The 26,667-nt window shown below is 41.9% G+C and overlaps 1 protein-coding gene across 6 annotated transcripts in view; it reads left to right on the top strand.

Moving 5' to 3' along the window:
• WDFY3 (WD repeat and FYVE domain containing 3) overlaps positions 1–26,667 on the top strand; it is a 190,932-nt gene that overhangs the window by 52,089 nt on the left and 112,176 nt on the right. For 5 of the 6 annotated variants that reach the window (XM_084286230.1, XM_084286228.1, XM_084286227.1 and 2 more), the window contains exons 3-7: positions 4,120–4,330; positions 10,949–11,072; positions 22,119–22,228; positions 24,330–24,491; positions 26,103–26,295. In XM_084286230.1, the coding sequence (XP_084142356.1) occupies positions 4,151–4,330; positions 10,949–11,072; positions 22,119–22,228; positions 24,330–24,491; positions 26,103–26,295 (769 nt within the window). In that variant the 5' untranslated portion in view covers positions 4,120–4,150. Of the gene's footprint in view, positions 1–4,119; positions 4,331–10,948; positions 11,073–22,118; positions 22,229–24,329; positions 24,492–26,102; positions 26,296–26,667 lie in introns of those variants that run through there. The other variant, XM_084286231.1, reaches the window with a different exon arrangement.

Below are 26,667 nucleotides of genomic sequence, written 5' to 3'. Positions count from 1 at the left end.
TCATGATAACATAATGTTGCAGGAGATACGTTTTAAAACACTTAGGTACAAAAGGGGAAAAAAAAAAAGAAACAACAATTCCTGAAATGATAGTGTGTTCTTGCAAATCCTTGCCTGAACAGTTTTTAATAATACTTTACAGTATAAAAAACTGGAGTGGGGTTTGAGGGTGTTTTCCTTTTAGAAGGATTTCTCAATAAAAAAGTTGCTCTTGTAATCACATGACTAGTTGATTAACAAGAGAAGCTTAGTGAAGGAATGAGCATGTTTATTACTGGGTTGGCATGCTGGCTTTGTGCCAAGTCCTGTTCAGCAGGCATCAGGCAGTATTCCTGAGATGAATGCATGCCAGTCCAGGCTGCTTGGGGAGAGTTGATGGCCCCTTTATCAGCAACACAGTTTTCTTGTGCATCATTTTCCTTGTGGTGTCCTAACTTGGTTTGGGGGGGGGGGCGGAGAAGGGGGAAGTAGTTCTGTTTCCCATTTCCCCTCTTGCTAATGCTTTTTTTTTATGCAAAGAAGATTTATTATTCCAATTCAGTTCCTAGGGAAAGAATGTGTACCCAGCCTATAACACCTCTTCACTGTTTCTTTCAAAGGCCAAAAAAGGTCATTTTTAATAGTGTATGTAACAGTGTATGTATTCATCTTCAGAACGTTAATATCGACTGTGCTGGTAGGCAATCTTAAAATGAGGAAAGAAGTAGCAGGTGGAGTGTGGAGGGAAATAATAGGTATGGAAATGATAGATCATAATGGATATCTGTGATGGTTGGCACCAAGACTTACCTTCAGCTTCTCCTCCTTGAGATAGATTGTGTGAATTTATGTGGGCCTCCCATAGTAATCTATAAAGAAATCAGTTGACTTCTGTTATGCTTTTAAGCTACTGATGTAATACCACTGTAAAGCTTGGAGAAATGTTTGTGACTGTAATAACAAAGCAGATAATTACCTAGCTGCTTATTTAAATAACACCCTTTTGGAACTAGATGCATAGCTGGGACCTCTAATAACTACTGTGAAAATAAGTCTGCGTTTCATGCAGCTTCTGTTTGTCTACTTTGTTCCTTCACAAATGTTTTGATAGCTCTAATAGTGGTACCTGTACATTATCATACCCGGGCTTGTGTTCATGATCCTGCATGTTAGTGTATACTGGTTTTCTTACAGTGTCAGTCTTCATGCTTTGGAAGTTGTTGATGACTTATGTAGCCTACTATTCAACTGCTTGTCCAACAGTTTCTGCTAACAGTAGAAAACACTGAAAAACTATTTTGAATGGTACAAGGTATCTCTTGCATTAACTCGAGTGAAGCTTCTTGAGACCCTCATGAGCTCATCTTGTATGATTCCCATGTACATTTACAAGAGAAAAGTGAAGAACATCACGAGTGGGCCTACACGAGGGCTTCTCAGATGTGTCAGCCCTGCTTTGCTTGTATGAAAACATGCTGCTGTCTCACAGCCAATGGCAGAAACTGGACGGGTTGTTCAAGTATTCTCAGGCTGGGGTGTTACTGCACACTTGATTTCTCCTCATGGGAGAGTTTTCTCCTAGCACTGTGAGAAAACAGGTGGTTTACAAGAACAGTACTTTTATTGTTGTTTTTTCTGTGCATATTAGAAATCTACTGATCAGGTTTCTTATTTTGGCCCACAGAGAGCATGATGCTATGCACGTGCAATAGTCTTTTAGCTGGAGTGACAAAAGGTCTGTATAGTGGGTTGAACTGTTTCAAACCGTCCTGATTAAGCCATCTGCCCATCAATGTGATGCTGAGTGATGAAGCCTCTGCTTTTTTGGTTTGCTCTTTCAAAATTAGCTTCAACTTATTGCTCATGTTAAGGAAGTCAAAGACTTTGACAGCCAGACTGTCAAACTCAATGGGTCTTTGCAAGCAGAGCATCTATTTGGGGAACTCGTTGGGGCCGTGTAGTGAAGAGTATGGCTGTACAGCAGCGGGCTTGCTGGAAGGCATCAGGATGGAGAGGGGAGGCTGTAGAGAGCTGCTGTTCCTGAGAACGAAATCCTCTCCTCCTGTTTGTGCTGTTACATCCAGGGTGTCCGGCTTTGGGGGGACAGAACCTGATGGGGAGAAGGATGTGAGCTGGTCTCTGAGGGATTCAACACAAACACCCTTTCAAACAAAGGGTTCGAACATCACAGGATTAGCCGCTCCCCGAGTTTCCTTTGACTAGGCAGCCTAATGATTAAGGCACCACCAATTTCAGCATAATGTATCCATTGACTGAAGAATTTAGGAAAAGTTTTGGTTTCCTCATTTTTAATTGCATGAGTCTTCCTGACCTGAAGCATATTACTTGTACTATTTCTTAGGGATAATACAGTACAAGATGACAGCCAGCTCCATCTCATTTCTCTTGAAATGGGAAAAGTCAATGCATATTTCCAGCATGGGCTGTTGGTTGCTGTCTTGAATATTAGAGAAGTTTAACTTCTTTTTTGTGTTTCCTAAGCTGTATTTTGTGTTATGGTAAGATGTTTATCGTCAGTCCTTGATTTGTTTATTTTATGTTTTTCCTTTGAGTGAAACGCTGTTTTATGAACACATTGCAGAAGGGTATTTCATCTGGGCTTAAGGAAGTAAATTATTTCTTTTTGTTAATACTTCTTATCAGTGATTAATTATCTTGAGTATTAAAAGCACTATCTTTGTTTGTAATTGGTATTTTTTCCTGTTTTTTTTTCTTTTTTTTTTTTTTCCAACTGCTGTCTCTTCCTATGACTTGATCTCTGAGTTTAATATTTCTTTAGTAATTGGTCTTTTCCCTCCACTACTCTAATCACAGTACCTCTGCTGTCATCACTTCTCCTTTTCATAATTGACCCTTCAAAGTAAACTCTTTTCAATAGTTTCAGTAGATCAAGTTCTTGACATTTCTCACCATACGGCATTTTCTACCCTTGAATAATTTTTATAGCTCTTGCTGACCTTCTTCAGTTTCTGATGGTCTTTAACCATAGAGAGGTGGACATTATAATTCACAAGTGACTGCATCTTTGCTTATGTAAAGCCAGGCCTCCCAGGGCCCCACGACTCTCTGCGGGTCTTTGGGGATTCTGATCCTGAAGCTCTGTCAACAGGGTTGAGAGGTAAGATTATATGGTTACGTGTGATGATACTAATCCATCTACTTCACCCATGGGACACGTTTGAGATTAAAAGTTCATACAGTACGTGCCCTTGCACTGTGATCTCTGGTGCTGTATGTATGATTAATCAAATATGCGAATCCACAGGCTGTGGATTGAGCCTTTCATTGTTGGTCTCCCTAATTTAATGTATGGACATGAAATTTTCTTCTTGTTCTCCTTTACTCCTTCCCTTGAATCTAAGTGCAACAATAGGCCCTTTTGCCGCAGTGTGCAGTCCATTTACCTGCTCTGAACCTCTCAATTCTTTTCTGAGTTCCTTGTTTGCGATCTTCCGCCTCACATTCCGAAGACTCAGTCTGTGTTCTTTTGAAGAACGGTACAGGGCTACATACAGATGCTACATTATATCAGTGTGATGTTTCAAAACAAGCTTCTTGTGCTTCAGGAGTAAGAAGACAGGAGTTTTCCTGCAGACCAGATAGCTGAGGTGTGAGATCAATGATAGCTCCATATGACAGCTGTGTCTATTTACTGTGCAGAAGCTAGGGCAAAAAATGAAGCATGTGTTTGTATTGATATGACTGATATCCAAGAGTGTTGGAATGTTTCGTTCTATTACAAGTATAGAAATGAAACTAATTTTTAGAGTTATTTTGAGTACTTTGCAATATCCACATAATGTTTCCATAAATGTTGTGGAATGAGCATCGAAGAATCACAGAAGTGATTCTAATAAACTGTACCAAAGCATTTTGCCATGTTTAAAGAGAAATCAATTGTGCTTTATGCTGAAGAGTCTTGGACGTTTTCCTGCTGGAATTTGTCAGCTTGAAATCTTCCAGGCACACACTAATCAATTTCCTAGCATATAGAATTACCTAATGGTGTTAACTGCAGCATGGTACTTCATACTGAGGGGATGCTATGTGTTTAAAGGTTTTGATGGAGCTGTGTCTGAATCTGCTGTGCTAAGCGAGTTTGTTTTCATTTCTGAACAGGATACGAGGGACTTTCTGCAAGTCAATCAAAATGAATATGGTGAAGAGGATCATGGGCCGGCCTCGGCAGGAGGAGTGTAGCCCCCAGGATAATGCGCTGGGGTTAATGCATCTGCGACGCCTCTTTACAGAGCTTTGTCATCCTCCACGGCATATGACCCAGAAAGAACAGGAGGAAAAACTGTACATGATGTTGCCAGTGTTCAACAGGGTAAGCTAGAGAACCTGTGAGAGGTGTTTGCTTTATTGGAAATGACTGCTCTTATTTTGTATTCCCAAGACCTTCAGTTCTAGCATAGTAGAAGTTACATGTACTGTTGGCATCCTGTAACTTGTTTCACTCTTTCTTCATGTAGTGTTGTGCAAGTGGATGAACCCACTTGTCCGGGTCCTGCACCTGGGGCGCAATAACCCCAAGCAGAGCTACAGGCTGGGAGAGGAATGGTTGGAAAGCTGCCAGGCAGAGAAGGACCTGGGAGTGATGGTGGATAGTCGGCTGAATATGAGCCAGCAGTGTGCTCAGGTGGCCAAGAAGGCCAACAGCATCCTGGCTTGTATCAGGAACAGCGTGACCAGCAGGGCTAGGGAGGTGATCGTCCCCCTGTACTCGGCTCTGGTGAGGCCGCACCTCGAGTACTGTGTTCAGTTTTGGGCCCCTCGCTACAAGAAGGACATCGAGGTGCTTGAGAGAATCCAGAGAAGGGCAACGAAGCTGGTGAGGGGCCTGGAGAACAAGTCCTACGAGGAGCGGCTGAGGGAGCTGGGCTTGTTCAGCCTGGAGAAGAGGCTCAGGGGTGACCTTATCGCTCTTTTTAGGTACCTCAAGGGAGGCTGTAGTGAGGTGGGGGTTGGCCTGTTCTCCCACATGCCTGGTGACAGGACGAGGGGGAATGGGCTTAAGTTGCGCCAGGGGAGTTTTAGGTTAGATGTTAGGAAGAACTTCTTCACTGAAAGGGTTGTGAGGCACTGGACCAGGCTGCCCAGGGAAGTGGTGGAGTCACCATCCCTGGAAGTCTTCAAAAGACGCTTAGATGTAGAGGTTAGGGATATGGTTTAGTGGAGGGCTGTTAGCGTTAGGTTGGAGGTTGGACTCGATGACCTTGAGGTCTCTTCCAACCTAGAAAATTCTGTGATTCTGTGATTCTGTGAACCCATCTAAGGATATTTCCTTTTATTTTCACTTTTCTGAGATGAAATCCACAGTAGGAAGTGGACTGCCAGAGAGCTTTTCTGCAGAGCTTGCAGTTTTGATAGTCATCTCTTGGCTGTGGAGAACAGAGTACCCCTTGTGACCTTTTTCAGGCTGAAGTTGTCTGCTGCTGCGGTCTTTTCTCCTCTTTTAACTGTGATTTCTATCCTGAAGTTACTTGTAGCAAGTTTATACCCATTTGTTTTTGTGCCAACACTGTGCTTGACTCTAAATAACTCTTGCAAGTCTATGCAAGCTGAACAATTTTTTATCTCCTCTCATGATAAATTCTCTCTTCTGATTGTCCTTGTAGCCTTTTCCCTACATGTGGAGTCAGATTTGCTCTACTTGAGCAAGGGCCTTTTTCAGGGGAGAAGTAATAGCTGCATGAACATTGACATTCATTTTTCACTACTCCCTAGTGCTCAGGCACTGAGAACTTGTTTGGAGACAGGGCTGTGGCTGCTGGCATTGGTATTAAGAGGAGCTAAATCCTCTTGACACATATCACTCATTTGTTCTGCCACTTCAGTGAGCATAACAACTTCAGTGGTGGTTTTAGGCTCTTGAAAGAGCAGTAAATGCATGAATGTAGATTTCTTTTTTTTTTTTTTTTTTTCCCTGCTGTGACCTGAACGCTTGCTTTTCAAGCTCCTCTTGAATGATGGCATTGTGGTTGTATATGCTACTGTGAAGAACTGGGATCATGGATAAAGGCAAAAACTTGCCTGGGAAGCCAATTCAGCTTTCTTTTCCAAGGTTTATGTTCTGTTGAACGTATGGCTTTTGGTGGTGTAGCACATTGAACCACTTTCATGTTGTGTAGAAAAAGCAATTCTAGTTAAGGCATAGTACTAATAGGATTTTCAGACTACTAGGCAGCCTACTACAGTGAATAAATCCCCTAAATGTTATTCTGTTGCCCTAAGGTTTTATTGCTGGTTCTGCTAGTAATCTGTTGTGCATGTCAGGGAGAAAGAAGTAAGCTCGCTTCCTCTTTTTTTTTTTTTTTTTTTTTTTTTTAACAAATTAGCACGGTGGAGTTCTCTTGGCTTGAGAACATGAATGCTACTTGGACACTGTTATACTGGGAATTCTCCATCTGGTGGTTACAGGTGGCTGATAATTCTGAAGAGCATACCCACTGTATGCACTGCAGTGCTCTATGGTAATCTGCGGGTGCAGGTGGTGTTCTTTCCTTGCCCCAGTAGTAATTAGTTGCATTTTCTGTAGTGCTTTAGTTGTCGAAATCACAATGTGTGATAGAGCTGGGTTTGTGGGAAACTAGTGCAGCAAGCCAGCACAAATACTGCAGAGCAATCTTTCTCTAGACGTTGATTAGACTTGAGATGAAAAACAGGTTTAGCTTTTAATTTGTTCTGTATTACTACACTTTTTTTCTACCCTTAATACCGGTTTCTGGGTTTGTTGAAATACTTTGTCCCTCTTCTTGACCCTGTTGAATCTTAATTACAGTTGTCTTATGTCTTTGTACTGTTTGTTCTTGCTCACTGTTGGTCATTCAGCTTTGTTATCAAACATTTTGGAGAAAAAAGAAATCATTACCTGCAAGTCTTATTTCTACTCAAAATCAGCTCTTGCCTAACTAGTTTCAGATGCTGTTTAGACTTCTTTGATGGCTTCTGCTGTTCTGATCTGTAGGAGGACATTTTGGCTAATCCGCAGGTCCCATTTTACACCTGTTTTTTCATACTTTTTCCTTCCCCAAATTACCTGTGCCTGTCCTCCACTGCCTACATCACCAAATTTTGTTGATGGGCTCTTAGTTCTCTAAATCCTTGACAGCCTGTTGTTCCCTTCTTGTCTCAGGCGAACTTCATGCTGAAGATGTGTTCCTCTGTAGGAATATGTTGCTTTTGGATCCTAGCTGTGGTTGTCTCTCTCCCTCTTCCTTCTTGTTTCCTCGTTTGGCTTCAGCCTTTAACTTTGTCTTTAACTTGGCTTTAACTTAAACACCATCCTCAAACTCTATTTTTAATCTCTGATCTTCTAGGAGCTGTCCTTCTTGGCACAAATATAAGCTCATCAGACATTGTCACTTCATTTTCCAACTAATGTAAATTCTGAATCCTAGTTTGGCATGATGATGGAAGCTCGTATATTTGTGCTCAATCATTCCCTTACTCTATAGTCACTGATAACCGTTACCAGTTGTGAACAGTTAGTGTAGCACAAACAAAAAATATTTCTCTTGGTCAGTCAAATTTCATCTGTCCCTATTATTTGGGTGTTTTTTCCTTGACTTTTGTACAAATGCTTAGTTGTCGTCTTGTGTTCAAGAGGCTGAGGAATTGCAATGTCATTGTGTATTTTGACTTCCACAGTTTCCAGGTTTCCTGTTTAGGTTCCTGGTTAATGCTACTTTCTTCTTTTGAGATTTACACACCAGATCTGTGGTGGCTTTCTTGGCTTACATAGCCTGATGTTTTCTGGAGTGTCAGCTGTCTGTGGTATGAATTGTGTTGGAATGATCGTGCTACTCACAAGACACACAGTAAGGCAAGCTCTGAAGTGGATTGGGAAAAAGAAGCAGAAGGGGAGAAATACTTCTTTCTCTCACAAGTCTTAGATAATAACATGTTTAGTGGAAAAGCTGATAAGTATTGATTCACACTAAATTCTGAGATTTAAATTCCTGTGAGACCCACTTGTGTTGAAAGGAAATGGTAAAATGTTGCCAGACATTGCTTTCATAAAACATTCTTGTTTTTCAAAGATATTGCTTAGCTGCAAACGTTTAAAGTTAACAGTTAATAAGTTGATTTGAATTTAGAGTTTGAATCCCTCAGTTACTTTGCGTAGTAGTGATGATTGCGTAGTAGATGATTTCTTCTAATAGGTTTAAGTGAGATGGAGTACTTCGTGTGTTACTACCTTAAGCCAAGTCTACAATGCTGATTTTTACTGAATGTAGTAGAGTGTTAGGGTGACCAAAGTTCGTGTGCTTCCCACAGGCATCCAAATGGCCAGCAGCAGGCAGCTAATTAAATATCCATATTGTCCTGGAGTTTTCAATGCTTTTTTTGCTTCCCATCTAAGCTTGCTCTGTCTGTCTGTGTATCTATCTACTTATTTATTTGGCAGAGAAGGCTGAAGGTTTGTGTAGAATACAGTTCTCTCTGATTATTTTGAGGATTATTAATCAGTAAATCCAGAGGAGCTTGATCACTCTTCTGTTTATAGATACAGCATGTCTCAGACATGCTTGCTAGTTCTGTTTATGAATGGGTACATAGAGGGTTTGTTTCCTCATTGTTCAGGAAGGCTTGTGAGATGTTGAATCACCAAACAATGAAAAACTAAATGAATACATAATTCAGAAAATACTTGTCCTCTGTTGTCCTCTATTTGAGTATTCAGAAGACTCCTTTTGGAGGTCTGCACGCATGCGAACAATGTTCTCAGAAGCAGCTCGCAGTGTCATGCATTGTGGTGCCAGTGTCTTACTAAAGCTTTTGCAATATATGAAAAAAGTGAACAGAAGAATGGAGAGGCTATGTATTCTAATGTAGAATAAGTGGCCTATGAATAAGGTAAGCTGTTTAGTTTTTCTTGGAAGAACCATGCTTTTGGTGGTTAAAAAGATAACTCAATGGTAAAACGTTTCATATCCTATTCTGTGTTTTTACTGCCTTTAATCGAAGACTATACCAATGCACAATGCAGATGCTTCAGTGCAACTGTGAGCTCTGTGCGTTTCCTGTTAACTGTTGACTACCTTGTGAAGCTTAGGACAGGTTGTGGGCCTATAAGCACCTGTTTTTGTGGTCTGAGTATGAGAGCTTGGAAGATAAACTAATAGCGGCCAATGTGTGCTCCAGTCTGGCTAGTCTTAGCTAGGTTATAGCGGTGAACAGGCATGCCTCGGAGCCTCTGCACTTCTCATAGCTTATACAAGCAAGTCTTGTGAAAGGTACAGGAGCTCTGTGGATTGCCTCCATGTGGAACGTTACTTCCTCTTTAATTGCAGTGAGCAGTAGGTTTCTTGGCCTGAAACAGCCACCCACCTCTAGCCTCTGGGCTCCCATTGGCCTTTTTCATTGATAATGCCAATTGCATTTTCCTATGTGAGAAACACTTTGGTTTCTGGTGAAAACTATTTTTACAGTGAGGAAAGCGACTGTTTATTTTTGTGTTTCTGGCTCTGTTTCAACATGGCTTTGAAATGCAAGTAGGCAGGAAAAATATTTTTGTCTGCTCGATAATGTGCCAGAGCAACTGACACTAAGGAAGAGAGTAAGAAGTAAAACTTAGACAAAGGTCATTCTATCTTCTAGCTTCTTACAATTTTTACTTTTTTTCAGTAATTTGGTGGTTCCAAAGTAATTCAGTGATGCAGTTACCTTGCATCCCTGTAGGCTCTAATGTTGTGTATGTTCCTGGAGTTCTTTAGACTAAGTGACCTCTGTCAAGTGTGTCAGAAGCACAATTGCAAAAGTAGCACACTGGGTGGTTCAGAGTAAGAGGAGAGGGTGAAGCAGTTTGAGTCCTAATCTACTGTTGTAGATTGCATTCCCTTTCTGAGAGGTATGAATAACGTATTAATAAAAAAAGTTTATTTTAAAACAATTGTTATCCAGTACACATCCTGGCTTATCAGTGACCCTCTTGCAGGATATGCAATTAGCCACAAAGGGGAAAAAAATTAGCAGACAGAGAAGTATTAAGATTATTCAGGTGCTCAGGAGGCTACTCTTCTTTTTCAGCAATGATACAAGTGTTGATAACTGAATTTGCATTTCATGTTTCTTTAAATAATTAATGTCTAACATCATGCTAATGTCTAACATCATTTACTGAGACCGTTTTAGTGAAAGGACTACCTCAGGTGAGCAGAGACTCCTTTTTGTGTGCTGTCTTGCATGAGAAGTGAATTACCTCAACAACTATACAATTCCTTTCAAGATCACATCACATTCTATAACTTAGCACAATACCGTAGAGGTAACTAATTTCTCTCTGTTAAATGTGATTCAGTAAATGATTAAATCATCAAATCAATACTTAATGATAAAGAGTAAGTTAGTAGAATTGAGTGACAATCAAAAAAAAAATCAAGTAATTAACTTCTGCTGTTATGTTAAAGGAGAATCTCAGGAAAGGAGAATAGGGTCATGTGAAGGCTCTGACCTCTGAGGCTTCCTGGTATAGTCCATTTATCAAGGAAAACTTAACAGAGAAGTTCTGCTGCCTAGTTCCTTCTGGAATGTTTCATGCTCTGTACTTGGAGTTCACCCCATAGGATGTTTTGGTCCAGCAGATAGTAAAACATTTGCTTTTAAAAACAGAAGTCATGTGGGAGCATTTACTGTGCAATCTAGTCCTTAGTCCATTACGTGCAATCTCATTCTTTCCAACTCTTGAGGTTTTTTGTCGTGCAAGAAAATTCATGGCTCTCTTCCTCCTTCATTCATGTAAGTTGACATGATTTCCATTATAAATATGTTTTTACATCATGCACTGTGGGAAGCAGTACCTGGATGAATAATGCAGCAGGAAAACAAGAATGTGATCTCAGTAGTGATTATCTGCAGGGGAGTGAGGTGGTGGTAGTAGCTTATATTGAACCACTTAAGTGGGACAATTTTTTTTAATTGATCTGTTTTCCTCTTGTTTTAGGTGTTTGGAAATGCTCCTCCAAGTACAATGACAGAAAAATTTTCTGATCTCCTGCAGTTTACTACTCAAGTGTCACGACTGATGGTGACTGAGATTCGACGGAGAGCATCAAATAAATCCACAGGTATTGCATGGGGCACAAGTTTGAGGTTTGTGTAATGTCCAGTGTGAATTGCACATTGGTCAGAATATCACAGAATCACAGAATTTCTAGGTTGAAAGAGACCTCAAGATCATTGAGTCCAACCTCTGACCTAACACTAACAGTCCCCACTAAACCATATCCCTAACCTCTACATCTGAACGTCTTTTAAAGACCTCCAGGGATGGTGACTCCACCACTTCCCTGGGCAGCCCATTCCAATGCCTAACAACCCTTTCGGTAAAGAAGTTCTTCCTAACATCCAACCTAAAACTCCCCTAGCGCAACTTAAGCCCATTCCCCCTCGTCCTGTCACCAGGCACATGGGAGAACAGACCAACCCCCACCTCGCTACAGCCTCCTTTAAGGTACCTGTAGAGGGCAATAAGGTCACCCCTGAGCCTCCTTTTTTTCCAGGCTGAACAAGCCCAGCTCCCTCAGCCGCTCCTCGTAGGACTTGTTCTCCAGGCCCCTCACCAGCTTCGTTGCCCTTCTCTGGATTCTCTCAAGCACCTTGATGTCCTTCTTGTAGCGAGGGGCCCAAAACTGAACACAGTACTCGAGGTGCGGCCTCACCAGAGCCGAGTACAGGGGGACGATCACCTCCCTAGCCCTGCTGGTCACACTGTTTCTTATGCAAGCCAGGATGCTGTTGGCCTTCTTGGCCACCTGAGCACACTGCTGGCTCATATTCTGCTGACTATCAACCATCACTCCCAGGTCCTTCTCTGCCAGGCAGCTCTCCAACCACTCATCTCCCAGCCTGTAGCTCTGCTTGGGGTTATTGCATCCCAGGTGGAGGACCCAGCACTTGGCCTTGTTAAACTTCATGCAGTTGACCTCAGCCCATCGGTGCAGCCTACCCAGATCCTCCTGCAGAGCCTTCCTACCCTCAAGCAGATCGACACACACACCTAACTTGGTGTCATCTGCAAACTTACTGAGGGTGCACTCGATGCCCTTGTCCAGATCCTTGATGAAGATATTAAAGAGGACCGGCCCCAGCACTGAGCCCTGGGGAACGCCACTAGTGACTGGCCTCCAACTGGATTTGACTCCATTTACCACGACTCTTTGGGCCCGGCTATCCAGCCAGTTTCTAACCCAACGAAGCGTGCGCCAGTCCAAGCCAAGAGCAGCCAGTTTCTTGAGGAGAATGCTGTGGGAGACGGTGTCAAAAGCCTTGCTGAAGTCAAGGTAGACCACATCCACAGCCTTTCCCTCATCCACCCAGCGCGTCACTTTGTCATAGAAGGAGATCATGTTCGTCAAGCAGGACCTGCCTTTCATAAACCCATGCTGACTGGGCCTGATCGCCTGCTTGCCCTGCAAGTGCCGCATGATGACACTCAAGAGAATCTGCTCCATGAGCTTCCCTGGCACTGAGGTCAAACTGACAGGCCTGTAGTTTCCCGGGTCAGTCCTCCGGCCCTTCTTGTAGATGGGCATCACGTTTGCTAGCCGCCAGTCAACTGGGACCTCCCCCGATAGCCAGGACTGCTGATAAATGATGGTAAGCAGCTTGGCCAGCTCCTCTGCCAGTTCTCTCAGTAGCCTCGGGTGGATCCCATCTGGCCCCATCGACTTGCACACATTCAAGTGCCGTACCAGGTCACCAACCAGTTCTTCATGGATAGTGAGGGCCACATCCTGCTCCCCCTCCCCTTCCACCAGCTCAGGGTACTGGGTGTCCAGAGAACAACTGGTATTGCCGCTAAAGACTGAGGCAAAGAAGGCATTAAGCACCTCCGCCTTTTCCTCATCTCTTGTAACTAAGTTTCCCCCTGCATCCAGTAAAGGATGGAGATTCTCCCTAGTCCTCCTTTTTGTGTTGATGTATTTATAAAAACATTTTTTGTTTTCTTTAACGGCAGTAGCCAGATTGAGCTCCAGATGAGCTTTGGCCCTTTTAATTTTGTCCCTACACAACCTCGCAACATCCTTATAGTCCTCCCTACTGGCCTGCCCACTTTTCCAAAGATCATAAACCCTCTTTTTTCTCCTAAGCTCAAGCCACAATTCTCTGTTGAGCCAGGCTGGTCTTCTTCTCCGCCAGCTCGTCTTTGGGCACGTGGGGACAGACCATTCCTGTGCCATTAAGATTTCCCTCTTGAAGAGCGCCCAGCCTTCCTGGACTCCTCTGCCCTTGAGAACCGCCTCCCAAGGGACTCCACCAACCAGTGTCCTGAGCAGCTCAAAGTCAGCCCTCCGGAAGTCCAATACAGCGGTTTTACTGGTCCCCTTCCTGGCCTCACCAAGAATAGTGAACTCCACCATTGCGTGGTCACTCTGCCCAAGACAGCTCCCGACAATCACATCCTCCACCAGTCCTTCTCTGTTTGTGAAGAGAAGGTCTAGCGGGGTGCCACCCCTGGTAGGCTCACTAACCAGCTGCGTCAGGAAGCTATCTTCCACGCTCTCCAGAAACCTCCTAGACTGCTTTCTCCGGGAAATATGATGTGCTGCTATCCAGAAAAACTGTGCATACACTGAAATAGAGTTCTTCACAGGGACCATGCATTCTTTTGCTTTGGGCTGAGAGAGAGAAGTAGACAGCTAGAGTTTTCCTGCCCAGAGTTTGGAACGTGAAGTTCCACAATAGGACAACACGCCAAAAACAAAGAGGAGTGAGCAAGGTTGAGTCCTGTAATAGTAGGAAACAGAAGAGCACGTGGACAGCTGCTGTATCTTGCATGAGGTGTCTCTTGATGCTGTGTTTCAGATATGTTAAGGTTCTAAAACAGTACATTTAACTGAGCTGTAGGCCTAGAAGAGAATAAAAAAATGTGGAAGTATGGTGAGCCACACATGAGCACCATCACCCCCAACACCAGGAAAATGTTTCTAAGCCTCTGTTTCACTCGGTTTATTAAAAGGCAGGGGTGGATTTGGTTCTGTGTTGAACCCTGACCACTTGCTGGGAGCTGTGTGAAAGAGGGCAATGAGGTGAGGAGGCATGTTGCCTTAGGCTTTCCTCTTTGTCTCTCTTTTTATTATTATTATTATCTCATTATTATTATGTGGAAAGAGGAGAGGTCTTTGGAGCTGTATAAAGTTTTTGCCTGCTAGGTGATTTTAAATTCTCTACTGGCTTCACAGTGTGGATTTAGATAAGGAAACAGTTAGCTAGAAAAGGCTGTGCTAACTATTATGCTTGAAGTCAAGAGTCACAAATGGTTTTATTTCTATTTTTTTCCATTTTAAGTGGAGAGACCAACAGGGAAACATTCCAGATGGCTAACAGATTAAAGTAGACGAAACCTGTCCTTTATGGGGGAACAAGAGCACGCAGTTTTGGGGTATTTAGGGGAAATGAATGTCCAGCAGGCAGAATGGTGGTGTTGGTTTGAACTTCTGTTTTTCCTGGGGAACATCTGTTCTGCCTGCCAGTTGCATTCTGTTAAGAATGACCATTTTTGGATAGTACTTAAATCATATCTCTACCTAGCTTCTCCAAGGTAGCCCAATTTTAATCCTTGCAGTCTCAGATGTTGGAGGTAAATTTTCTTGTTGTTGTGTTTGAGGATTTTTTCTTTTTTCTTTTTTTAATTTTTCTTTTTTTTTTTTTTTACTTCCCCCACAAGGAAACTTAGCCACAGTGACTTAAAAAGATAGTTTGATACTTCTATAAGATTTCATACAATGAGTACCAATGGCTTTATTAGAAGGAAAGCAGTAATTTTTCTTAGGTTATCAGGATTGCTATTACTTCAGTCAATAAAACTATTTTAGCTTTAGTGTTGCTCCATGTACTGAAGTTGTGCTGTGATTTTTAGCCAGACCAGGGAGTTGCATTTTGCTCTCTGTAAACATTGAGTTAACAGGCTGTTAACATTCATTGTTGGTGCACTTCCATGATAAACTGTTCAGAGCTAGACAAATGTTCCCTACAGTATTCAGAAGCAGAAAACCTAGGGGTTTTAGAGTACTTTTTATGGTAGAGATGAAATAATTGTGCTTACCTATTGAGAATGCCTTTTTCCTACCAAACAAAATTATAGTGCATCTCAATAGCTAGGGTAGGTAATTACATCTCCTAGAAAGTTTTCATAAGTGAAAAAATTCACTAACAGCTCTATGCAGGAAATGTCTCTGTTGGTATCCAAGTGTAAATTCCTGATGGTGTCAAGTGCTGCGTTTTAAGTAAATGAAATTACCAAACCTGTTTTTAAGAGACAAGATTTCCCTGCAATCATTATTAAAAGTGACCTTCCCTTTTAGATAACAAAAAACAAGAAATTTAAACGAGTTTGCTTTTTATCTCTGAAGAGGTAAATGCTATTGTCAGCACTTTATGGAGGGGAATGTGATATTATATATGTTACCTGTTTTTTTCTGACTGTTTGATAATAGTGCACAGCACAACTTTTTATCAGGACTTTTAATATTTATGCTAGCAGCTATGTGAATGCCTGCCATCATGGACACGTCTTAGTTGTTCCTGACAAACAGTAGTGGTTTTCTTAGAACAGCATGAGATGATTCAGTAGAAACTGTACCAGCACCCTATCTTAAACAGTCTCTTAATATTGCCATTGTAGTGTTCAACTACAGTTTCAACTGTACTGTTTCTCTAGTGCAAATGTAACCTTGCAGTAAGAAAAATGAAGAAATTAAAATTGATAGAGTATCTTCCACATTGAGGTGTTTGCTGTACAACAGTGATGGCTTGCAGGTGACTTGAGTAGTGTCCCTGTGAGGATACATGGATGGTTTCCTTTGCTTTGTCATACCGAGCCTGTTTTGTAAGATGGTAAGGTTATAATTAAGATAGTTGTCTCTATTTTGTTGAGAGTTTTAGCTGCCAGATTTTCAACAAGTACATGCTATTTCATGTTTAAATTAATCAAAAGATCATGATGGCACTGTGCTAGAATGGACAGTCAAACTCATCTGTTTCTAATTTAGTCTCTTCTGCAATAAGCCTTGGTTTTGGGATTGAGTACATCTGGCTCTCAGCTGAAAAAGACAGAGTGCTTAAACAAAGTGCAGAGACTGTTGCAATCTTGGTAGAATAAATGTGTCTGCTAATGGCAACTTTGGCTACTGATGCTGGCAAGGAAGCAACACTTCATTTTTTTTTTTTCATATTTTACAAAACACATACCTTGGATGGAAGTGGTTCCTCTTCGCCCCTACTGCAAGTTAAAATAAGTACAGAACTTGTGTATTGTATATATTTCAGCTGTGTGCCCTAGTGTATTTGACCTATCATAATTTATGACCAGGGCAAAAGTGAGCATATGGCAATGCAAATCGGCTGGGCCATCTCTCTGTTAGAGATGTCAGGACTTGGTGCAAGCTGGAGGTGTGCAGCAGCATTGGTGCTGGGTTCCCTCCATCCCCTGCATGGAGGTGGCTGTGCATGGGCCGGGCAGAGCTGCTCCCTGCAGCATGGGCTGAGTGGCCCGGCACTTCTCGGGTTCTTGTCTCAGTGGATGCCTGAACCTGCTACCCGAGAGATTCTAGATACTGATGCGTTTATCATGGCATAGAGCTGTCATCCCCAGCTCAAACTGTGAATCTGGGAAACATGGTGTGGTGTTCCTGACTGCCATCAGTTGTGGATGCTCAGACACACAGCATGAAATGGGGCAAGTATAAGAGTGTACCATACTCTTTGACTGATAACAGCTGCTCATGTTTCAGCACTGGAAGGCGTGCAGACATGGGATTTGATACCTTGGAATGTTTCTTGCATGTTTTCTAAAACTGGTTTCTGAGTCAGTCCTACGTTGTCTGCATCTGAAATACACCAAAATACATACTGAGAACTCCTGTTATTTAACGTGTTCAGGGAATATAAATGTTTGGTTGTCGCAGGATGGTTCCTGGACTGAAGAGAAATCTGGAGTCTGAGAAGTGCTTCCCCTGTCAGAATGTAAGTGGTTGTGGGGAAAACCTGTGAAACGTGCACAGAAGGGTGTAAAATAGAAGAATGAGAAAAGGGTTCATTGTAGGGCTGGAACACTTCAACTTAACTTCAACTTAACTTCAATTGTTAAGGACAATTTCAAAAGTTTTTTTTTTTTTTTTAATGATTCGATATGCATGCTGCTCTGTGTACAACATTGTTTTAGGCAGCTTTTAAATTCAATTTTGTTTTGTCTTACTTTCTTCATATTAGTCAAGTTTCATTCTATATTTGGAATGCTCTATGTGAATCTGTCATGATATTTACTATGTCACGCTAAATCTGCTTATCTCACCATGCCTCTAGACTGTTCAAATAATCCTCCTTCCCTTCAGAAGTAACTTTTTCATGTATTATTTATACTGTGTGATTGTTATTTCCCCCCCCCCCGCCATTTTAATTATACTGCGTAGCCAGTGAAAAATATTTTAACCTCTTTAGCCATTTCTCTAACAAGTATGCTTAAAGACTACCATTATCTCAGTTAAAAAAACACATTGGGATGCCAATCTGATAATATTCATCATAATATTTAACCATTGCAGAAAAACACGTCAGTGGTTTATATTCAGCCTCTGACAATATCTGCCTTTATTTTTCATTTTTAAATTCCATTAATTTATCAACTATGCCTTTATTTTGTATTTTTATTGCAGTTAACCTCTATTCCTATCAGCAGAACTATTTTCATATTTATTTTAATTTGGCAAACGTTAGATTTATTTCTTTGTGTGTTGTGTCATTCGAGTGCATCTTGCATTTGGTAGAAGATAAACGTGGTAGTTTAAGAAAGCTCATCTTATACCAGTGGCCTTTCATGCTCCTCCCACATGGGAGTCTGAAGTTTTGTTGATAGCATTGTTTGCAATGTTTGCCTCTCTTTGAAGAGTTGGGGATGTTTATCACTGAAGAACAGTGGAGCTGGGGGCTGCTTCCTGAATTTGTGGTATGTTAGGTAACTGTTTGTGTATGGAGAGGAGAGGAGGTTAGAAGTGATCTAGCCTGTTGTGGCCATGTTTATTTTCTTCGCTGTTATTTCTTTTCCCTTGCGCTGTAGGTGACTTATCTTCACACAGCTTTCTATTTTGAATTTAGTGAAGTGGCTCCAAAGGGGAAGCAGAGTCTGATCAGTTAGCATTGAGGAGTGATTCTTGACCAATGGCTGCCGAATCTTGTTACTTTCTATTAACCTGGAATTAATCTTAGATGCTATTTATCAGACCTTATGTGAGGCAAGTGTAGTGCCATACAGTGCCTTTCCAAGACATCCTAGAAAGCTTGTTCTTTTATCAGCTGGTTTAGTGAGGCTAAATGCTGGCACAGTTGAGTTGTTTATCTTTTGCTCAGCATTCCTCCTGTTCTGTATCATGGCAAAGGCATCAGCCCCTTCGTATCTGCTGTTTGTGATGACAGCACTGCTCCTGATTAAACAAAGGCATCTTTCCATTTTGGTTTTGGTAGGCGTTCCTTTTACTAGCATGACAATTGAAACTATTATTTTCCTCTAACTCCAGGTATCTGTCTGTGTTTCCAGGTATTCTCCATGCACAGTAGTTGAGACTTCTTGGAGGCTTGTGTAGAGAAGGCTTGTGCCCCCTGCCCACACGCACACATGCTTTTTGGTGTATACACAGATATCTTTCCCATCAGTCTTACCTGGACTTTTGCCCATAATATCCTACTTAAGATAACAATACACTACATAGAAGTACAATGACACAATTCTGTCTACTGTAGTAGAATATCTAACTAAATGCTGGATTTGTCCTTACTGCTATGTTTATAGGCAGTAACGTTGCCTGTAATGCAGTGCTGCTTTATGCTAATGATCTGAATAGGTTATATTCTGTAGCTTTCCATTTGCTGCTTTTCTGAAATCCAGGACACAAAGCATCTCTATCTCTTCTGTATGAACAGCCTTCTGCTGTTGTGTTTCTACAAAGCCTCTCTTCCTTATTTACATAATCAATGTTGAAAGATCTTAGTATGGCACTAGCCATGTTACACGTGCATGCTTGCAGACTTATTAAGATAGATGTATATAGATATTACCTTATAGTTCTTTGTCTCTTTGCTCATTTGCTGTTTCTAATAGTTATCACATCCATAATGCTGGATTTCATCATTGCTTCTGCAGGAGGTGAAGGACTAAGGACATCTGGGCCAGTCACAGAGGATATTATATCGAAAGGATTTCTTGAGCACTTGAAAACAAGGAAAAATTCCAAAGAAACTAAATAAGGCTAGTGCTTACAAGAAAAATGAATGGTAGTGCTATCAAATTTGCTCAGAGCAGATGACAAGAGAATTCCTTCCTGTGCTCATAATGCCATCTGTGTTTTAGGCAGTGCTTAATTAAGTCCGACAGTTTTGAAGCACCTATTTATAGTGTTTGACTGCTATGCCATTGAGGATGTCAGTAGCATGACAACTCTTAAAGAAGCATATACTTAACCTCTCAGTCTCACTTTAAAAGATACCAAAGGAGCCCACAAGCCTTGGTGGTTTGTGAAAACCATGCCCTAAGGAGACTGTTTGTACCCTGTTTGCTTTATATCAGTCCCTAAGCAGAGACTGGTGGCCTAACTCTATAACTCTATCTGTATTCAGGTCAAAAGAGAACAGGTAGAAAAGGAATGGGTCTCTCACATCGTTCCTGGTCAGATGTGGTGGGGCACTGCCACTGCAGAAGCAGCATGTGCTTTGGGCACGGTTGACCCTGAGAATTTTGGAAAGTGGCTTTTGTCATTAATTCTGGCGTCTAAGGTAGACCTTAGATGTGGGAAATATAGCTGTGGCACCTCCAATGCGCTTTCTAAGTTTGTCTATTTGTACCCAACTATCCAGCCAGTTTTGCGGACTGACTTTTAGAAAACAAACTGCTTCCCCAGGCAGTACTGCAGGTTGGCACGTTGGGCAGCTCGTGCGCCTGCATTTCTGCGATACAGTTCTGAAGGCTGAAATAGCAAGATGGAACAAATTCTAGGCTGTTTTTATTTAGGTCAGTCTCATGCAGGGGATTTACTAGGTGCCTCCTCTTATTTTATACCAGACTTAGAAAACCCAGTGGTTTGTATAAAAAACAAAAGTAAGCCAGTAAGGTTGCAAAACAAACTTGGAAAATAGCCATTATAAACATGAAACAAGTGTTCATTTTTGCCTTCAATCATTCTTTCACTGTGTGTTCTTCTAGGAACATGATTATATGTTTTTTTTTTTTTTTTTTCCAGATTTTAGGGAAAAATGCATGTTATTTGCACCAGAAGGAAATGAAACCGATGCCAGTACAGTTGATGTTAAATCTTTCTGAATGAGACATCATTTAGACTTTCTGCTGTAAAAGAGGAAATTGCAGAGGACCAAGTGTTGGAAAGAACCTTAGGGGTCTCTGGCCCCCTGCTGCTTGCAGCCAGGCCAGCTGTTAGAAGGGGCTGTGCTGTGCAGGCCTCCATCTGGTCAGGCCTTGAAAACCTTCAAGGGCAGAGACAGCGCAGCCTTGCAGGGCCCTGTCCCAGTGCCAGGCTGTATGCAGCAGGGAAGAGGCTCCGTAGGGCAGCCTGAGCCTCTCCCAGTTTGGCTGAAGCAACGTGTCTCCTGCTGCGAAGGGCCTAGTTGCAGGTTTTCCATAGCTTCCCTGCTGGGTGATGCTGGGGCTGCCTCTTTTTCTGCTGAACTAGCCCCAGTTTCTCAGCCTCTTCTCACTGGGCCTGTGCTCCAGCTTCCACATCTTGGTGGCCCTCTGCTGAGCAAGCTCCTGCTTGTCCTTGTCTTTCCCATGTTGGGTCCTGGTGAATGATCCAAGTGCTTCTGTTAATACAAGTGTTTCTTCACACACTGGTTTTCATTCCATCAATTCACTGATGGATGTAGGAGCTGATGGCTTTGATCCTGAAAGGTATTAGCCTCTTTTGTGTAACACTTCAGTTACAAATGTAAATCCAACAATAGTAGAAGCCTTTTAGGACCAGCTAGTTCATAGGCTTGCAAATGTGATTCTCCAGAAAATTATCTCTGTAGTGTTCCATGTTCAAAGTTTGATAAGTACTTTGCCATATAAAATGTATTTACATTAGAAGAAACTCGTGCACCAGTCTATTGTGGGAAATCTGCAGTGGACGAAGCAGACAAAATAAGAAGAAAAATGGGTGGTTCTTCAATTGCAGATTTATTTCTTGTTTTGTAATTCCATTATCACCGCTCTTAAACAATATTATGTACCTTCTTTTTCTGTTGTGATTGACACAGGAAGCATTGAAGATGATTGATGTGGAGTTATTAATGAAAAATGATTTTAAATTTTCTTTAAGCATGATGGGCAGTCCTTATGGCGGGCATTACAGATATCTTAACGTGTATTTAGACAGCAATGTGTTAGGATTTCATTTTTTCTTCATTTTTATTCGTGTTTGTAGTTGTACATTTTTATTGGTGTTGATAATTTGTTTCATAGGCAGAACACTTATTTTTGTCTTTCATTGATATGGAAAGGCTGCTGATTCTGAAAGTGGTCCCATCTGCATAAAATCAGCCATAAGTTTTTAGCATTTTCATCTTAATTTAAAAAAAAAACAAAAAAGTAAGATGGGGATACGGTAATTGTTGGTCTTAGTCTTATTTTTCGTTTTTGTTCTGTTTTTTATTCCTTCTGTTATTCTTCATCTTCCCTTCAATCCTTTTCTATTATCCTCCATACTGTTCTTTCAGTGTTGTTTTTTTTCCATAAATTGAATATAAGATTTTCTCACCAACCCCCCCAAAGTGGTGCTGACTTAAGACGCTTGGAACAGAGTACATTGTGTTGGTAAAGCCAAAATACTTAAAGACAAGTTGCTGCGTGCTGTTGCACAACCTGTCTAGTGGTTTACGAGATGAAACCAAAAAATGTACTTTTAGCAGCCTTGTAACTTCAAAGACAAGTGCGTGTGGAAGAATGAAATGTGTGTCAGGAGGCTATAGGCCTGAACGTAGTCCTTTTATTTTTTATTTATTTATTTTTCCGTTCTCCAAGCAGTGCTGCAGAGCTGATTTCTTGCTTAGAATATGGACTGTTGACAAGATGTTTTGCATATTGCAGACGTTGAAATTGAATTTCTGTTTCTTTTTGCCCACTGCAGAGGCTGCAAGTCGTGCCATTGTCCAGTTTCTGGAGGTCAACCAAAGTGAAGAAGCAAGTAGAGGTTGGATGCTGCTCACCACAATTAATTTATTAGCTTCATCGGGACAGGTTAGTCTTAACAAGGCTTAAAAAAAGTTGTGGGGTCAAAGACGGAAGAACCACAGTCATAAACTCTGAGAACACACACTAAAATATGTTCTAACTACCTTTTGCTTTCTGTGCTAAGGCCCTGTTCTGTTACACTGCCACAGAACTTCTGCTTTAGCTCCTCGTGGTTTCAGTTGCCTAAAAATCATTCTTTTGGAACATGAATTTAGAATGTTCTTTTGAATTACACAGACAATTATTACTGTTCCCCAAATGCTTCTTGTGCATGCTGCTGCTTGGCCTCTGAGGTATGTCACACACAGCTCCTAAATCCCTCGGTCTCAATACTTGGGCTCCCCATTTGTGTAGGAGGCATTGCAGGAAAATGAAGACAATAGCAGTGACAAGCGGATGATATTATGAACATTTACTGCCTCTGTTTTTGGTTCCCCCCTGCCTGCATGTAGTGGGTTTACGTGGCAAGGTTTTGGTAGCAGGGAGCCATAGGGGTGGTTTCTGTGAGAAAGATCTAGAAGCTGCCCCATGTTTGGGAAGGGCCCCATTGTTTTCCAGATCCGAGCCAATAAGCGATGTTGTTTTGCGCCTCTGTGAGAGCATGTTTAAGACAGGGAAAAAAAAACGCTGCGCCAGACAGCAGCCGGGAGAGTCAAGGGAGTGAGGAACAGCACCAAGGTCAGAGTAGAAGGAGGGGGAGAGGTGCTCCAGGCGCTGGAGCAGAAGTCCCCTGCGGCCTGTGGTGAGGACCATGGTGAAGCAGGATGTCCCCCTGCAGCCCATGGAGTACCACGGTGGAGCAGGGTTCTGCGCTGCAGCCCGTGGAGGAGACCACGGTGGAGCAGGTGGCCCTGCACCGACGGAGGCTGCCGCCTGTGGAAGATCCCTGCCAGAGCAGATTCCGGGCCGGACCTGTAGCCCGTGGAGAGGAGCCCACGCAGGAGCAGGTGACCCGGCAGGAGCTGCTGCCCGTAGGGGAGCCAGGTTGGAGCAGTTTTCTCCTGAGGGATGGACCCTGTGGTACAGACCCATATCTGGAGCAGTTCTGGAAGAGCTGCTGCCTGTGGGAAGCCCACGCCGGATCAGTTCATCAAGGACTGCATCCCGTGGGTGGGACCCCACAGCACAGGGGACAAGAGTGACCGAGAAGGAGCGGCAGAGAAGAAGTGCTGTAGACTGACCATAACCCCCATTCCCCGTTCCCCTGCGCCGCTCGGGGGGAGGAGGTGGAAGAGGGTGGATGGGGGGGGGGGAAGGTGCTTTTGTTTTTTTTTTTCCTTTGTTTTCTCACTTCTCTCGCTTGTTAGTTGTAGGCAATAAATCTTACTATCTCCTTATGCCGAGTCTGTTTTGCCCGTTACAATAATTATTGCGTGATTTTCTTGTCCTTATCTCAATCCTTGAGCCCTTTTCACATATTTTCTCCCCATTCCTCTTTGAGGAGGGGGAGTGAGAGAGCGGCTGTGGTGGAGCTCGACTGCCCACTCGAGCGGAACCACGACACTGCATCAGAGAGCCGTTCTGTGGCAATGTACTGAACAGCTGTGTGGTTTATTCTTTCTGCTCTAATTTGCCATTATAATTCAGTACGTCATCTTATATGCATTTAGTATGTCACCAGCCTCCACTCCAATTTGCCTTTTCTTCCCACTGATGCTTTCATATTTTCTTCTGCTATGCTCCTTATACCTACTTGTACCTTCTTGCCATGCAAGTGCATGAATTGACGGACTGTCCTCCCACTCCCATTTCTACTGTTGCAAAGAATAGATGGTTAATGAGGGCTTGGCTGAAGGTTTTGTAATTAATTCGTAAGTTTCTATTGACAAGGACTGTCAGTTTTTGTTTCTGTCATGTGCAGTGACTGTTCTTAACTGTGGCTGCTAGATGCTATTGTCACATAAATATATGATGATGCTATCTTAAGATCACTATTTAGATATGCGTTCAGGAATAGATGGTGAATCTGTATTGACATGTGGACAGCTTGGAAAGGTATTAAAAAGAAAATGCCAGCATTTGAGTCAACTTGATTACAGGAGTGTGACTTTTTTAAATATAGTAATATGCTGAACTATGTTTTTTGCTATGTTTTCTTTCTCCCCAGAAAACTGTGGACTGCATGACTACAATGTCTGTGCCTTCCACACTCGTTAAATGTCTATATCTGTTTTTTGACCTTCCACATGTGCCTGAGGTAGTTGGAGGAGCACAGAATGAGCTACCTCTTGCAGAGCGCCGAGCACTACTACAGAAAGTCTTTGTACAGGTAAGCAAGGTAAAATTGAAAATACAACTTGCAGAAAGAGTGGAGGTGCTTCAAGTTGAGGAATCTCCAGAAATCACTCTTCCTTGATTCTTCACAAACTGCTATCTTAGAGTAAGATGGATTTTCTTAAAAGCACAGTTGAAGTTGAATTCCCATTTCTCCTGTGTTTTTTTAGTTCTCAGCAAGAATCCACAAAAATGAATAGAACTCTTCCATGCAGCTGCTTAAAATGAGCAACACGTTGGCTATTACTCTGCTTTAATCAAACTGGTGTTAGTGTTTGGTATCTTTGGCCATTATTGATAGAAATAGACATAGTAAAAATGATTAGTACTGTTAATAATCTGTGAATTATTGTAATGTGTAATTATTTCTGTTTAATTACAGAGTAAACCATACATTTTGAAATGAGTAATTTAAATGTGGGAATGAACCATCTTAGCTTGCATTTCCTCTTAGAGTTATCCCTCAGACTTTTTTCCAGATGTTTTCCCTCAATTTGCCAGGGAGACCAAGGACTCCTGCTTTCTGAAGCTTCCAGTAGAGTTCTTGTGAAGGAATTTCCATATGTTCTTGTGACTAAACTGTTAGAAGGAGCTGAGAGTTACTTTTAGAAAGGGGTCGACAGTCATGCTGCCAGTTTCCAAGTGCAAACTGGAAGTGTCTGTGTAGCAAACATCTGATGAAAGTTACTAGTTACAGTTCCCCACAATATGCTGCTTCTCTGCTCTTTTTTGTCCCTCATTGAGGGCCATCAGGTGGTGTTCTCAAATGAGTTAGCTGGAACAGGTGAGATTTCACATATCTCCTGGGCTCTGCTTTTACTTTGATTTAACGTATAAATGTCCTCTAGATGCAGGCAATTTTACGAAATATTCTTATGGTTTTCTGGGAGAGAGCCTCAGCTTCCCACAGGAGATAGAAAATGGACTTTTGTGCTGGTTGGCCAAGGTGATATTTAAGGTGTCTTCCAACCGTAATGATTCTGTGACATCAAGTGTCTTCAGAACACACACAGAAGGGAGCACAGCGTAGCAGCTTTGGCTGCATAACTGCATTTTTTCCTAATTAAGGTAACTTGTCAGTTCAAATTCAGGTGACAGACATTCAGGTAGTGCTATAGCATTGCTGTAGCATTTTCTGCTATGTTTTTTTAGCTGTTTTCATTTGGCCGAGAAGGTATGGCTGTTTATCTGCCAATAACTCATCAATTAGCTTACCTGCAGGAGGAAGGAGTTTAACGGTTTTTTTCTCATAACCATTGCCCTGCTGCAGGATTTGAACATCTGAATCAGCGAAAAATAAGGTTCTGGAAGAAAGGAATATCCTGGTACCCAAACAAGCATGATGTGTCAGCCTGAGAGATTTATTTGAACTCTTCTGCTAATGCTTTTCTAGTCATTTTTAACAGAATCAAGACCTGAAATATCCATTTGTTAAATAAGCTTGTATGGAATTTAAAATTGAGAAACAATGTAGAGGGATATACATTGCTGCTCTTAACATGCATGCTAAATGGAAGAAAGTTTTGGGTTTTGCTAAGTTTAGTCAGAAACACTAATACCAATAGTAGAATTTTAATATTGGATGTTTAATGACTTCCTGTTTCAGATCTTGGTAAAACTGTGCAGTTATGTGTCCCCCGCGGAAGAACTGGCTCAAAAGGATGATCTGCAGCTTTTATTCAGTGCAATAACTTCATGGTGCCCTCCCTATAATCTGCCTTGGAGGAAGAGTGCAGGGGAAGTACTGATGACCATATCACGTCATGGCCTTAGTGTCAATGTAGTGAAATACATTCATGGTACGTTTCTTTATCCAGTATTAATTTATAATTTTTTTCTTTGATTATTCTTGTAGTTACAAAATAGGCATGAAAATAACAGATCAAGGAAACCTTACAGGCTCTTTGTTTGGCTATGTAAGTGTTTACATGCATGTAAGATTTCAAAACACCTGTATTTGCAGTTGAGTCTACTTCATCCACATGTCAAATGAACACTGAACAACAGTGCTTCCCCTAATGTTTTGCTGTAGAGCTTACGATGACAAAAAAAGGATGTGCTTTCTGTCTAATTCTTGCTATTATTTGGGCATCTTCAGTAAATATTTGTATTGAAAAGCAGTCATTGGGCAGATGGATAGGTCTGTCATTTTTTGCTTCCCCCTTAAGGGG

The sequence above is a fragment of the Netta rufina genome, assembly GCF_964035555.1.
Source record: "Netta rufina genome assembly, chromosome: 4".
Classification (NCBI taxonomy): Eukaryota; Metazoa; Chordata; class Aves; order Anseriformes; family Anatidae; genus Netta; species Netta rufina.
The sequence above is the reverse complement of the archived record's forward strand: the minus strand, read 5'-3'. Positions and strand labels throughout refer to the sequence as shown.